This window comes from Condylura cristata, unplaced genomic scaffold, assembly GCF_000260355.1.
Source record: "Condylura cristata isolate star-nosed mole 26May11 unplaced genomic scaffold, ConCri1.0 scaffold00013, whole genome shotgun sequence".
Lineage (NCBI taxonomy): Eukaryota > Metazoa > Chordata > Mammalia > Eulipotyphla > Talpidae > Condylura > Condylura cristata.
In genome coordinates, this window is record NW_004567114.1 from 2,079,579 (window position 1) to 2,092,421 (window position 12,843).

The 12,843-nt window shown below is 69.1% G+C and overlaps 1 protein-coding gene across 1 annotated transcript in view; it reads left to right on the plus strand.

Moving 5' to 3' along the window:
- Positions 1–12,012, plus strand: part of RTL1 (retrotransposon-like 1) — a 29,021-nt gene extending 17,009 nt beyond the window's left edge. The window contains exons 3-7 of the mRNA XM_012724378.1: positions 1,858–2,381; positions 2,495–2,590; positions 5,689–5,846; positions 11,227–11,373; positions 11,994–12,012. Of these exons, the coding sequence (XP_012579832.1) occupies positions 1,858–2,381; positions 2,495–2,590; positions 5,689–5,846; positions 11,227–11,373; positions 11,994–12,012 (944 nt within the window). The remainder of the gene's footprint in view (positions 1–1,857; positions 2,382–2,494; positions 2,591–5,688; positions 5,847–11,226; positions 11,374–11,993) is intronic.
- Positions 12,013–12,843: the final 831 nt, after the last annotated feature.

The following is a 12,843-nucleotide window of genomic DNA, read 5'->3' on the forward strand; positions in this document are numbered from 1 at the left end:
GCCGCTGGCCGGGAGGCGGGCGGCCAGGCGTGGGTGGGCCTGTGTGCCAGCAGGCCCGGCTGGGAGAGGAGGCCGGAGGGAAAGAGGGTGCTGGCCGCAGGGTGGGGTGACCTCGGCCTGGAGCCTGCGGTCTCTGCGTGGCCTGGCCACAGGCGGCACCAGCTCAGGCCGGCCCCTGCCGGGGCGCCAGGGACCTCGAGCTTGCGGCTTCCTGGCACGGGTGGGGGCGGGGCGGATGTGCTGCGGCGTGGCCCTGCGGGGTCACGGCCACCCTAAGCGAAGGGCGGTCAGCTCCAGCCGAGCAGGTCGTTCTAGGCCAGCTTGGGGCAGACCGGGCGGCTCCCCTGGGGGTGCCCCAGCGGTTCATGTGGGAAGGCCCTTGGCCCCAGGAAGGTGAACCCGGTCTCCTGTGGACGTGTGTCCCCAGAGGGCCTTGGAGTCCCCCCTGAAGCGAGTCTGCCCTGCTGACGTGTCCCCCGGGCCCCAGCCCACCGCAGACGCTCTTGCACTCACCCTCACCTCAGCCACACCAGTAAAGTGCTTTGTAAAGTGCAGGTATATAGCAACGCACACACGCCCTGCCAGCCCCCGCCCAGCCGCCCGGCCCACCCCAGGCGATTCAGGGTCCGGGGGCTCTGGCCACGGAGGTCCCCAGCTGCAGGCCGTGAACCGTCCGGAGACCCCGCTGCCTTCCGCCCCTCGGCCCTCCTCCCCCCACCAGGCCCATCTCCGCAGGGGTGCTCCTGAGACTGGCCTTCCAGGCCCTGGTGATGCTGGGTGCAGGGGCGGGCGGCAGAGCCCCAAGCATCTCCTGGGAAATCCGGGGACACTGCTCGGAGCACTGCCTCCCGCCGCCGGCACAGGACAGCGCCTGCAAGGACAGCTGGAGAGGCTCCTCAGCTCGCCGCCTCCGGGCCCAGCTCCTGCGTGGCGGCCACGGCCCCGGACGAGACCGGCCCGCCCCTCCCGGCGAGCGTCAGAGCCCTGGGTGGACGGGATTCCCTCCTCTCTGCAGCCGCCCCCGGCCACGACCCACCTGGGCGCACAGCCGCTACTCACAGAGCTAAGGGCTCTGCCGCCCAGGCGGTCCTCCAGCGGGCAGGACGACGGGCTGGTGGAGAAACCGAGGCTGGGGAGGGGCGGGGCTGGCAGGCGGGCTTCTGGTGCCTCTGGTCTTCCAGCTTGGCTCGGGCCGGCTCCCCACGCAGGCAGGGCCTCGCCTCTGCTCCCCCGGGGGAGGCCACGGGCCCAGCGAGGTCCTTCCGGAAGCTCAGGACCATCGAGGCGGCCCAGCCTCGAGAGGGGTCCGGTGTCTAGGGACAAGGCAGCGGCCTCTCTGAACCCCAGCGTCCTTGTCTGGAAAGGGGCGCCGGCGGGGCGACCATGGGCCCCACAGCCCTGCCCGAGGGGAGTCTCAGCTCGGCGCAGCACGCAGCAGTCTGCCCTGGCCCTTGGCGGCAGGGACTGAGTGGAGCGCTCTCTCCCGGGGCCCGCAGCCTGGGGACTGCGTCCTAACCTCTGGCCTATCTGGGATGGGGCTCTGCTGGTGTGGAGGCGCCGCGCCCGGGCGCCTCTACTCTGAGCCTAGCTCCCCGAGGCTGGCGCCTTCTTCGCCGGCGCGACGAGCCTGGCTCGCCCGTTGTTTGGCTTGAGACGCTGCGGTGAGGACTTGTAGGAAATTTGCGATGGCGGCTGATGACTGCTCCTTCTTGGAAACCTAGATGGCTTGGCCGAATGCGGCGGGGGCGCCGGTGAAGTCCGCTCGGCGACACGGCTCCTTCGTTCCATCCCGGCCTCGAGTTCCAGTTGCTCATAAAAGGCGAGGGTGTGCGCAGTCCCAAACTTGTGGCTTTCCAGGAAACAGCATCCGCAGCATCAAAAGGACCTGGCGCCGCCGGGCCTGGTCCGAGGGCTCCTCTCAGCCCGCCCCTGCAGCCTCCGGGGGCCGCGGTCTCTGCGGCGCTGGGGAGCAGAGTCTGCAGCTGAAGACGGCTCCTCGGAAGCGGCACGGACCTGGCCCGCCGCACACCCCCGGCTCTGTGCCTCGCTCCCCCTCGCTGACCCCGTCGGGGGCGTCCGCACCAGTACCGCTGGCCTCGCTTCTGCTGTGGCTCCCTGGACAGTCCGGGGCCCGCCGAGCTCAAGCTGCAGCCCAGACACGCTCCTCAGGGACGGCCGAGCTCAGCCCGGGCCCGGGCTCGGCCGTCGCGCCGTCTTCACACCCTCTCCGGGCCCCGCTCTGGCGGAAGGCGTTGCTGGAAGGAGGCGACCGGCTCCGGCCGCCCCAGGGCACAGCTTCACGCCGGGCTGGCGAGCGGGCATGCAGCGCCTTCCCGGGAGAGGAGCTGAGCTTCGGACACGAGCTTGGGTTACACGCCAGGGTGCGGGCAACTTGGCAGCCCCGTGGTTCCGGGCGGGTGCGCGGCCAGGCACGAGGCCAGTACCCGAGAAGGCGGCCAGTGGCGCTTTGCTGCAGGGGCGTCCTCGTGGGCAGGCTCTGTCCAAGGCGCCCAGTCACGAGTCGGTGTCCGCCGCGGGCTCCCCCTCCTGCCGGGAGACCCCTCGCGGCCGCCGCGGCACGCCGATGTCGGTGCGGGACACTACAGGCCAGGGCGGGCGGCGGTCTGCTCTGCCGCCTGCAGTCTCAAGTCACGTCTCGGCCCACCCGCCTGCCCGCGAGCTCGGGCTCTGGCCGTCCACCCGCTCCGCACACCTGCCTTCCGTCAAGGCTGGGAGAGGGGTGTCGCCTCGAGGCCCCATCAACTCTAGGTGTCAAGGGTCTTGGCCTTGGGACGTCAAGAACACTGGCATGGACATCTGAGCTTCATCAGAGATGGGGCTGACCTCTCGGTTCTAGAGCATCAGATGGGCCCGCAGCGTGGACATCGGAGCTGGGCCGAGGGTGAGCGGAGGTCACGGCTCTGGGCGTCAAGCGGGTCCTCGTCACCGCGGCTGAGCTTCCTCGCAGGCGGCGCTCAGGGCTCAGTCCTACGCCACGAGGACCCCTAGTCATGGACACCTGAGGCCATCGGAGGGAGGAGCGGAGTGGTGGCTCTGGAACATCCGGGAGAGCCCCACCGTGGGTGTCTGCGCTTCACTGCAGGCGGGGCCGGAGTCTTCCTTCCGGAACCTCAGCTAGGCCCCGTCGTGGCCATCAGAGCTTCATCAGAGACTGCGGCCTGGGTCCAGCTCGGAACGTCAGCTCTAGTCCTTCGTGGTGGATACCTGAGCCTCGGCGCAGGCTGGAGCTCCAGCCCCCCGTCTAGAGCAGGCCCGGGTCGCCCATCGTGGACATCTGAGGCTCACCAGCGGCTGGGGTTGGGGTCTGCGTGCCCGAGCAGCGAGGTCTCAGAGACATCTGGGCACCCCTGGAGGCTGGCGCTGGGGTCTTGATTCCGGAAGGCAGGCGGACACCCGGCTTCCCCGAGGCTGGAGCTGCGGCCTCGGCCCTGAACGCGGCGCAGGGCCCCACGCGGGGAGCAGGCACGGCCCCACGCGCCGCCGCCCGCGGGCTCTGGGCAGGGCGCACTGTCCGGCTGGGCGTGGGCAGGGACCGTCTGTCTGTCTCGCCGCTGCGCACCGGCTCCGTCGCCGTCCAGGGTGGGGCCGGTCTCGCGGCTAGGCCGAGGCCAGGGCCCGGTGCTTCTTTGTCCCTTGACGTGGCTGCGCTCGTGACTGGGCGCGGCCGTGGCTCCTGGGGCGCATCTCTGCTGAGGCGGGGGAGGAGGGGCCGGGAGGAGGAGGAGAGCAAGAAGAGCAGGGTGGGGAGGCCCGGGGGCGTGGGAGGGAGCAGAGCCGGAGGCCGTGGAGATGGTGGCGGAGGTGGGCGGCAGCTTTGGCCCTGGCCGTGGCGGTGGTGGTGGCCTGTCCCTTCTCAGTGCTTGTTGTCCGGCTCACTTGTTCCGGCAAAGCCAGGGGTGCTGACCCCAGGAACACCGGAGCTGCCCTACTCAGCCCCACTCAGCCCCCCAAGCCTGACCTTTCTAAACTGGGGGTGGGGGGTGTTCCTTCTCTCTGAACCCCAGGACCCTGCTCAGTAGGCCGCTGTGGGACGCATGCTGGCCTCAGAGGCGGCCAGGCCACAGCACCTTGGCCGTGGACGTGAGGGGCAGCCCCGCGGGGCCCGGGGCAGGACAGTGAGCTCAGCTCAGACGTCGTCCGCCTCCTGCCTACACTTCTCTCTGGGAAGAAACCTGGCATCCCACGACTGTTAGAAGAAGGGGCACCCAGGTTAGTTCACCCAAACGTGCATCAACCCCAGCGCCCAGCAGGCCAGCTCTGCTTCCAGCCACCCGTCGCCCTGAGCGCCCCGTGGGCAGGGGACGGGGCCGCTGGGCCGCAGCCGGCTTCCCCACCCCCAGCCAAGACAAGCCCGAGGCGAAGGCCATCCCCTCTCAGATTAGTAGCACACCCATCACCGTAGTTGTTAAGGCAAGAAACACATTTATTGAAGCACAGTCAGGTGTCCAAACCCATTTCACAGATGAGGACAAGGGAGGCTTGGCGAACCCCAAGTCTCAGGGCTCACGAGGGGCCGGGCAGGGGCAGAGCAGTGCAGTCCATCGGTCAGAGGGTGGAGTGTTACTCAAGGGGAGGCCCGGTGGGGCGGGCCCTCCTCGCGGGGGCGGCCCCAGGTCCAGAGTCTTTGGGTCCAGCCTGTCCCGTGGGAAAGCGTGCAGGCGTCCCCGTGGCTGTGGAGGCTGAGAGAGACAGGTGCAGATGAAGGCCACCTGCCCCGACTCCCTGCGACAAGCGTTCTCGTGCAGACAGGAGCCGGGAGCCCGGGACGGGAGCCCAAGGCCACTCTGTGGAGAGCCGGTGACGCGGGGCGGGGGTCCTGGCTCCCCACAGCTGGAGCGTGTGGGGAGCTCCAGCCACCAGCTCCTGCACAGCTAGCTGCCCGGTGCCCTCCCTCCGCCGCCCGCCTGCCCGCCCTCCCCCTCTCCAGCACTTGCAGGGCCTTCCAAAGTTCCACTCACACTGCTCCCAGCTCCCCTGTGCACCCCCACCCACGATGAACCCAGAGTCTGGAGCTCTTGGCCTTTCTGAAACCACCCAGCTCTCCTGTGCGGCCCGTGGCCGACATAGCCTCTCTCTCTTCTGGCGGATTCAAAAGACCCTCCCCGGTGCCCCCACTTCTGCCTCTGAACCTGTGAAAGCCACCGCCCAGGGCTGGCCCCCGGCTGGCGGGCGTGTCCAGGGAGCACAGGGCCAGCCCGGGGCCAGTCAAGAGCCACTCCTGGGCCGAGATGACCGCCGGCCCGGGACTCGCGCCAGGAGCAGTCACTCAGGCGACACCCATCTCACCGCGTCCGGACACGGAGCCGACTGTCGAGAGCCACGAAGGGCGCCACCCGCCTCGGTGCCATCCAGCAGCTGCCCGAGAGGGCCAGGTGGCACCAAGAGGACTGGCCGGCCCAGATGCGCGAGCACACCCTTCTTTGGGGGCCTGAGGCTGGGGCTGCGCCCCGAGTTTGCCGAGGCTGCGCCCCAGTCCAGGCCTCTGCCTCACAGGCCAGTGCCGGGGACTGGGCGTGGCCAGGAGGACATGGGAGCGCCAGAGCTGCCTGGGCTGGGCAGGACATCGGCGGGGGGCTGCGCCCAGGGACGCCAGTTCCCGGCACGCGCCACCGGGAGGGCCGGCTGCTGCTCTGGGCTGCGCCCCCACGCCCCCCCCCCCCCCCCCAGACACTCGGAGACTCGGGGATGCGGCATGTGCGTCACGTCACAGTGCATGCACCTCTGCGCACCCCTGAACCCGCCTCCCAGGAGCCCCCAGATGCCCTGGCATGGGAGGAGGCCCCGGCAGGCAGAGGCGCCCGGCTCGGCGTGGGGGAGGGGCTCTGGTGCGGCTCGCCGGGCCCTGCCTGCCCACCTCAAGCAGGCGCTGCCAGGGCCCTCGCCGAACTCGGGGCGCAGCCCGGGCGAGGTCCTTCAGGGGCACAGGCGCGGGCACCAAGGCCAGTCACAGCAGCCGCGAGTGGAAAGGGCACAGCCTTTCCCGCGAGGCAGCTTGGTCCTGGCCCAACGCCGGCGGGCCCGGAACCTCGACGTGCTCGGCCATAAGACGGGCCCCGGGGAGCAGGGAGCAGGAGGGTAAGGCGCAGAGCTTCATGCCAGGCGTGGGCAGGGCTGAGCAGCCGGGAAAGAAGGGACGGGGCGGGAGGAAGGGAGCAGCCCAGGCCTGACCCCCAGGGCAGGAGGGACCCACCGAGCGGTGAGCCGGCAGCCCCTCTGCGCCCGCTCGCTGGCCCCCGCCCCCTCAAGACGACCAGGCCCGGGACAGGCAGTGGACACGCAGAAGGCAACAGCAGACACGGCTCAGCAAGCAGCGCAGGGCAGCCCCCGCTGACCCTGGGACACAGGACGCACCACGCACACAGGACCACGCCGGCTCTCATCTCCCTGCAGACGTGCACGAGCCCGGTTGCTCGGCGCCGGCCGCTGGCCGTCTCAGCCCTGGACGGGAGGGGACGCGCCCTGAGCTCAAGGCTGAGCGCAGGGGCCTCCCCGCGCCCGTCCCGACATCCCCGACCTGTGGCGCCCAGTGACAGCAGCCCCACAGCCGCCCACCAGTCACAGGTCTCGAGAAAGCGACCGGCAGTGAGAGGGGAAGTCGGCGGCGTGGCCTCGGCTGTGACCCAGGCTGACTTCCCACGCCAAACTCCGACCGGACAGAGGGGCGGCAAGAGCCCAGCGCTCGGGAAACTCGGCAGGCAGGGCCGCTCCGCCCCGCACGGCTCCGTGAGCCCAACGCAGCCGCCCGGCGGCTCAGCCAGCACGGCCACTCGCGCGGGCTACAGTTTCCTTCTCTGACCACCCGCCCACGTCCCAGCGCACCGCAGAGCAGCAGACTGCCCACAGGCCGGACGCAGTGGTAGGTGGCCCTTGGCACTCGCAACCACTTCCAGGGGCGAGTGCGGACACGCACGCGCCCCAACAGGCCTCCCTCGTCTTACCACGCCTCCAGCCGCCTGGGGAACCGATCCCCACCGCAGCCATGCAGAGCGCCCCCACCCCAGCCTCCCACCCACCCCGGCATGCCCCGGGGGCACCCCAGTCACTGGTGTCCTCACAACAGCCCTGCGAGGTGCGTGCCCAGACCCCTGACCCGGGCCGGGCCGTGCCGCGAGGTCCAGCCACACACGCTGCTGTTTGTCCAGCCCGGGTCCTGGCTCCTCCGCTGAGAGATCAAGAGAGCCCCACGGCGACCCCCCCCCCGCCCTTCCCACCCCAGAACGGAGCTCGGGGGCTGCCTGCCTGGGACCCACAGGGCCTGGGACGCCACCTGCCCACAGCATGCTCCGGCCTGCACCCGGGCAGTCACGTGCCCACTGTCTTCGGAACAGAGCCCAGCATTACCTAATCTGGCCGGGACGGACACGCTAAGGTCGCTCTGTAGAAGATCGGGGTGCCCCGGTGGCCTGAAAGCCTGCTCACAGCCAAATTGCCCTCATCCAGACGCCCTGCCCGGCTCTCTCTTGGGCTCTTAAGCACCTGGGCTGTGATTTCCCAGCAGCCGGGGAGCAGTTTGCTGATTACTAATCAGCCCAGTTTCCTAAGGAGCCGAGTGGACGAGGCAATCAAACCTCGGGGACCGGGCCCGAGGCGCCCGCTCCCGAGCGGCCCGCTGGTGCACCAGGCGGACCGGGTGAGTGGGTCGGTGTGTGGGGGTGGTGAGGCCGGGGCTGGAGGCGGATCTCGTGGAGACGCATGGGAAGCGTGGGGTACCTGGCAGTGAGCCGGCCCCGAGGAGGACGCGTCAGACCCAGCACGGGCGCCCCCGCCCCCCCACCCCGAGATGGAGGCTTGCTGTCTGCAAAGGGAGAGGCCACGGGGCCACGCCCAGAAACATAGGCCAAGCTGGGGTCCCCTCTGGCCTCCCCAGTTTGGGAGCTGAGGGCAGAGAGTGGGCCTGACGCAGGAAGCTGGAAGTGGTGCTCTAGTAGAGGGCCGGTGGGAGAGCAGGGCTGGAGGGGTGTCCTGAAAGTCGGGGTGGACCCAGCGAATGCACACCCTCCCCACACGACCACGGAGACCCTGGCTGACCTCGCAGCAGCCCCTGGGGCCTCGTGAAATGCCACTGCCCGGTTGAAGAAAAATTAAAGGCCGCACTTCCACCGGCCTGCGGGGCACACGATGAACCCCAAGGAAGCGTCCGCGCCGAGGCGGCCTCCCCAGGCAGGACAGGAGGCAGCGTGTGCCGGCGGCCTGAGAGGTGGGTGGGCAGGTACAGGGCGGCTTCCTCCAGTGACGGGTGGGTGGTGTCTGGGCGGACACGCGCTGGACATGGCTGTCGGGAAGGCCAAAGAGCCACTCCTGTCCGGCCAGAGGCACAGCAGCTGCAGTAGCGTGCGCCGCCCAGAGGAACAGCTACAGAGGTCCCCAGGCTGCCACGTCACCCCGCGCCCCGGGGCGAAACCATGGGAACAGCCTGAGAGGCACCCACCCTTGGAGGCCCCTACGACACCCTCCCTGAGTCTCCCTGCCAGCCCCCGCGAGGGACCCGGGACAGAGGGCGCCCCACATCCCACAGCACCCCCCCCCCGGCCTGGCCTGCTAGGAAGCCGTAGCCCCACGGACTTGGACAAACAGCTCACAGAAGACAGACACAAACTGCGGGCAAACGTGGAAACGTGCAGTCCTCGGTAGTAACCAGAGCAGCGCAGGGTGAAGGACAGAAAACACTTTCTAAGAGATGAACTGGCGCGTTCGTGCAGGCGGCCATGCTGGCCGCTGCCAGCCTCCGGGCCGCCCGAGCCCCAAGGCCAACCGGCGACTTCATCCCAGCCAGGCCCGTCCGCGCCCCCGACCTCTCACCCAGCAGGCGCCGCCGCGGCGCCCAGGCCCGGTCCCGGGAGAGGACACCCGTCGGCAGCTCCTCGCCTCCGAGGCTCACAACCTAGGACAGACCGACTCGCCGAAGCCAGGATCTCTCCTGGGTGTGAAAAGGAAACGGGGAAGAGTGAAACACGGGGCGTGCTGAGCCGGCGGCCGCGGCATACTGGGGGCGCCAGGGGAAGCCGGCGTCTGCGCAGAAGCCACGGCCAGGGCCAAGCCGGCGGGGCCCCGCGAGGCCGTGGGGGGGAGAGCCGGGCAGAGCAGCAGGGCAGGGGTGGGCACAGCAGGGCGCCGAGGCGGGAAAGGAGGCCGGAACGGCGGGCGCTCGTCAGCAACAAGGACAGAGGCACGTTTACAGAAAGGCGCCACGTGCTCCGATGACATCAGGAGACAGGGACACCCCCCACCCCAGAGGCGGCCCCTCCAGAAAAGGGGGGTCCAAGAGGCACCCAGGGAGCGGGCACAGAGCACAGACGCAGTCAGCCGAGACAAAAACCCCGCCCTGTCCTGGCAGGTGAGACAGAAACGCAGACAGAGCTGAGACAGAGCCCGGAGGGGCTCGGGGTGGACGCGGACCGGACGGGACGCGGGCGCCGGGCCCGGGCCTCCGACCCGCCGGAGCCGTGCCAACTGCCAGTCTCACTCCCAGAGCCGCCGCCGGCCCTTGCCTCTCACTGGCGCCCACCCAGGCCCCAAGAGGTCAGAATTCGCTTCTCCCAGCCCGGCCCCCCGCGCAGGCCGAGAGCCCCTTCCCGGCTGGCTCCCCCGACTGGCCCAGCCTGCCTGGGCCTCTTTCTGGGCCAGGCCCGCCGCCGCCCCCAAACACAGGGGACACGCGGGCTGGCGCCTCCGCCCGCACCCTCAGCTGGCCCCACGGACACGGGCAGCCCTGGCAACACGGCTGTGAGCAGCGCCGAGGGGGCGCCTGACCCGGGACACGGCTTCTCTTCTAAATGCCGTTTTCACGCACTGCGGCTGGGGAGCCGCCTCCAGGGGCAGCCTGGTAGCCCTCGGCCCCCGGGCCTGGACGTGACAGGCTGTGCCCGGCGGGGCGGCCCCCTGGGCTCCGTGCGCCCGGCCACGCCACGCGTCCTGGGTCCGCCACGCTGACCCCTCCCGCTTGGGCACGTGGGACAAACCCAACAGGGTTTACTAAAGCCACAGGGACCGCGGCGCTTGTGTTCACACAACGAGGGGCACAGAACACACAGCAGCCAACCCGGCCACGCCGAGAAGGGCGGGGCCCAGGCCTGTGGCGCAGGCAGCGGGACAGACCAGCAGACGCCCCGCGGCCCTGCCGACGCCCCCGGTACACAGCACACCTCAGACAGACAGTGAGGCCTTGAAACAGGCCCTGGGAGGACATGGCCAGGGGCCACCACGGGCCGGGCAGCCAGTGGGCTCAGAGGCACCCGGCCCCAGGACTGCCCCCCAACCCACAGATGGGGGTGCACCCACATGTGTCTGAAATTCACAGGAACCAACTTCTAGTGATTTGCCACTGGCACCTGGGTCAACCTCAGGCCCGGCTCCTGGCACCTTCAGACCTGCCTCCTTCCCAGCACTGACCCAGGGTGGGCCCGACCCACAGGCCTCCCCCCCCCTTGCTCTCTGCTGCCCCCTGGTGGGAAGATGCCCCCTCGCAGGTAACCCACACCCAGGGAGGGGCCAAGACGCTCACCTGGCCCAACACACCTGTTCACAAAGCCTTCTGCAGGCCCAGAGCCCGACCCTCCCGCCTCTTGGCTACAGAGGGGCGCAGCCAACAGGCAGGAGAGCGTGCACCCCTCATCAGTCCAAGCAGAGAGCAAATGCCCTTCCAGGTTCACAATGGAAACTGAGGATGAGAGCAGAGAAGTGGCCGGCCCAGCCAGGGCAGGCTACGCTGCTCCAAGATGGGGTCCCCTGGGCTGCCCCCGGCACAGGGAGTCACATGTCACAAGCACCAGGCCCCCAGAGGCGCCCCGCCCGCACCAGAGGGGTCTTTCTCCCTCTCCCACCCTCCCCCTTCCACCCACTGGGAACTGGCCCTTCACCCAGGAACTCAGGCAGCCCCGTCCTCAGGCCAGCGCAGCCCCTGGCCGTCCCCAGGCCAGCGCAGCCCCTGGCCCTCCTAGGCCAGCGCAGCCCAGCCCCTGGCTGTCCTCAGGCCAGCGCAGCCCAGCCCCTGACCGCCAAGACGCCCTCCTCAGCCCTGGGTGCTCGACATGGACTCCTCCTTCCTTTCCTGCCTCTATCTCTCCCACCTCTTGCTTCCTTCCCTGCATCGTCTCCTTGAGTCTCTCACTGCACATTCCGGGACACAGGGTGACTCGGCTGTCACTCCTGGCCCGGAGCCCCTTTCTCCCTCTTCCACGCACTCCGTGGCCTCCCTGTCTTGTTCAGGTTAGTCAAATCCCTGGCAAAAATGAGCCCCGCTGGCCCCACACCCACGGACCAGGCACCTGCTGTGCCCTCGGCCACCTTCCAGACACGTCTGCTCGTATTGTCAGCCCTCAGCCGCGCAGCCGACGTTCCGTTACGCTTTGAAAGGTGGGTGCTTTCTCCGGTAAAGGCCTGTGTACGAAGCCGATCGGCACCCCGTTCAGACACCCTCTGGACCCCGTCTGTCACACCGGTGGCTTCTGATCTTTCCTTTCACCCCTTGGCTGCTGTTGGGCTCCCTCCACTCTCCCTGGCCCCCCCTGAGGACCAAGGGTCCAGTCCGCCCTGCCAGGTCCTCTCCGCCAGAGGCCCCAGCCTGGGCCCCAGCAGCCCCAGGGCACCCTCAGGGCTGAGCCTCGATCTGCCTCTGACCCTGCCTCTGACCCAGCCACCGGTGGCCTCAGCCTTCCTGTTACTCTCCTATTCCGGATTTTACTTTCATGTGTGGGCCTCAGGTGCACAGAATTGGATCAGCCCTGCTCCGCGGCCCCGGGGGCTGCTCACACCAGCCCATGCGCTGACGCCGCGGCTGGTGATTCGGCCGAGGGGTGACTTAACCACCTCAAGAGCCTGGTTTTGAGTGAGTCGTACGCTCGCGGCCCAGCAAGCCCCTCTGCGCGGGGCGTCGCCGGGCCCCCCACCGGGTGCCCCACCGCTGCCCTCCATCCTGGCCTGACTGGTGGGGTCCCTCATTGCCAGCCTTCTCTTCCGCATCTCCTCATCCGTAGGAGCCAGGTGCAGACGTGAGCGCGTCCCAACGGGCATCGCCCGCTCGCTCGGACACTCCTGTGCAGGCCGCTCTGGGGCGGGCCGGTTCCTGTCCCGTGACGGGCGGAGCCCTGTTTTCCGTATTTGCCAGGCGTATGAATAACGTTAGTTCGCCCCACTTAAGTACTTATCCAGTAAGTGCCTTGCCCACGTGTCTGTTCAGTTTCTTCCCCTGCCCTGTTCTGACCCCCGTCTCTCCTTCAATTCTTCAAACTCGCCCTAAGAACGTACATTCCTCCTTTCAGCCTTTGATTTATAGCTGGGTTTTTATGGTGTATCTGCTTGAGGGCCACAAATCTGAACCCGTGGGCATCGTCTGCGCCAGACCCGTGCTCCCACGGGCGAACCTGCCTGACCTACTTGCGTCTTCTCCCTCCTCGCTCGCTCTTTGATTTCCTCCCCCTCACCGGCGTGTGTCACACCCTCAAGGCCTCTCTGGACCCTTCATCTTCTGCAGCCGACTGACCTCCCGCAAGCCCTCTTCTCTTCCGCCTTCCTTCACACGTCCACGCCTGCACGGTCTTTCTTTCCATTACTCTGCACGCCTGCACGGCAGGTGCACCTACCTGGACACGGCACCAGCTCCCACGCTGACCTCCCCCAGCCCGGCCCCCCACCCGGCTCAGCTTTGGGCCGCCCCTGGCCGGGCCCAGACGGCCCAGACGAGACCGCCCCGCCGCGCCCTCCAGCGCCCTCTGCGGACAGAGACGGGCCACGCTGGCCGCGGCCTCCCCCTTCCCCAGCTCTCTCCCACTCTCCCTCTTCTGTTGCCCACCTGATCCTTCTGGTGCTTAGCTGCCAGGACCCGGA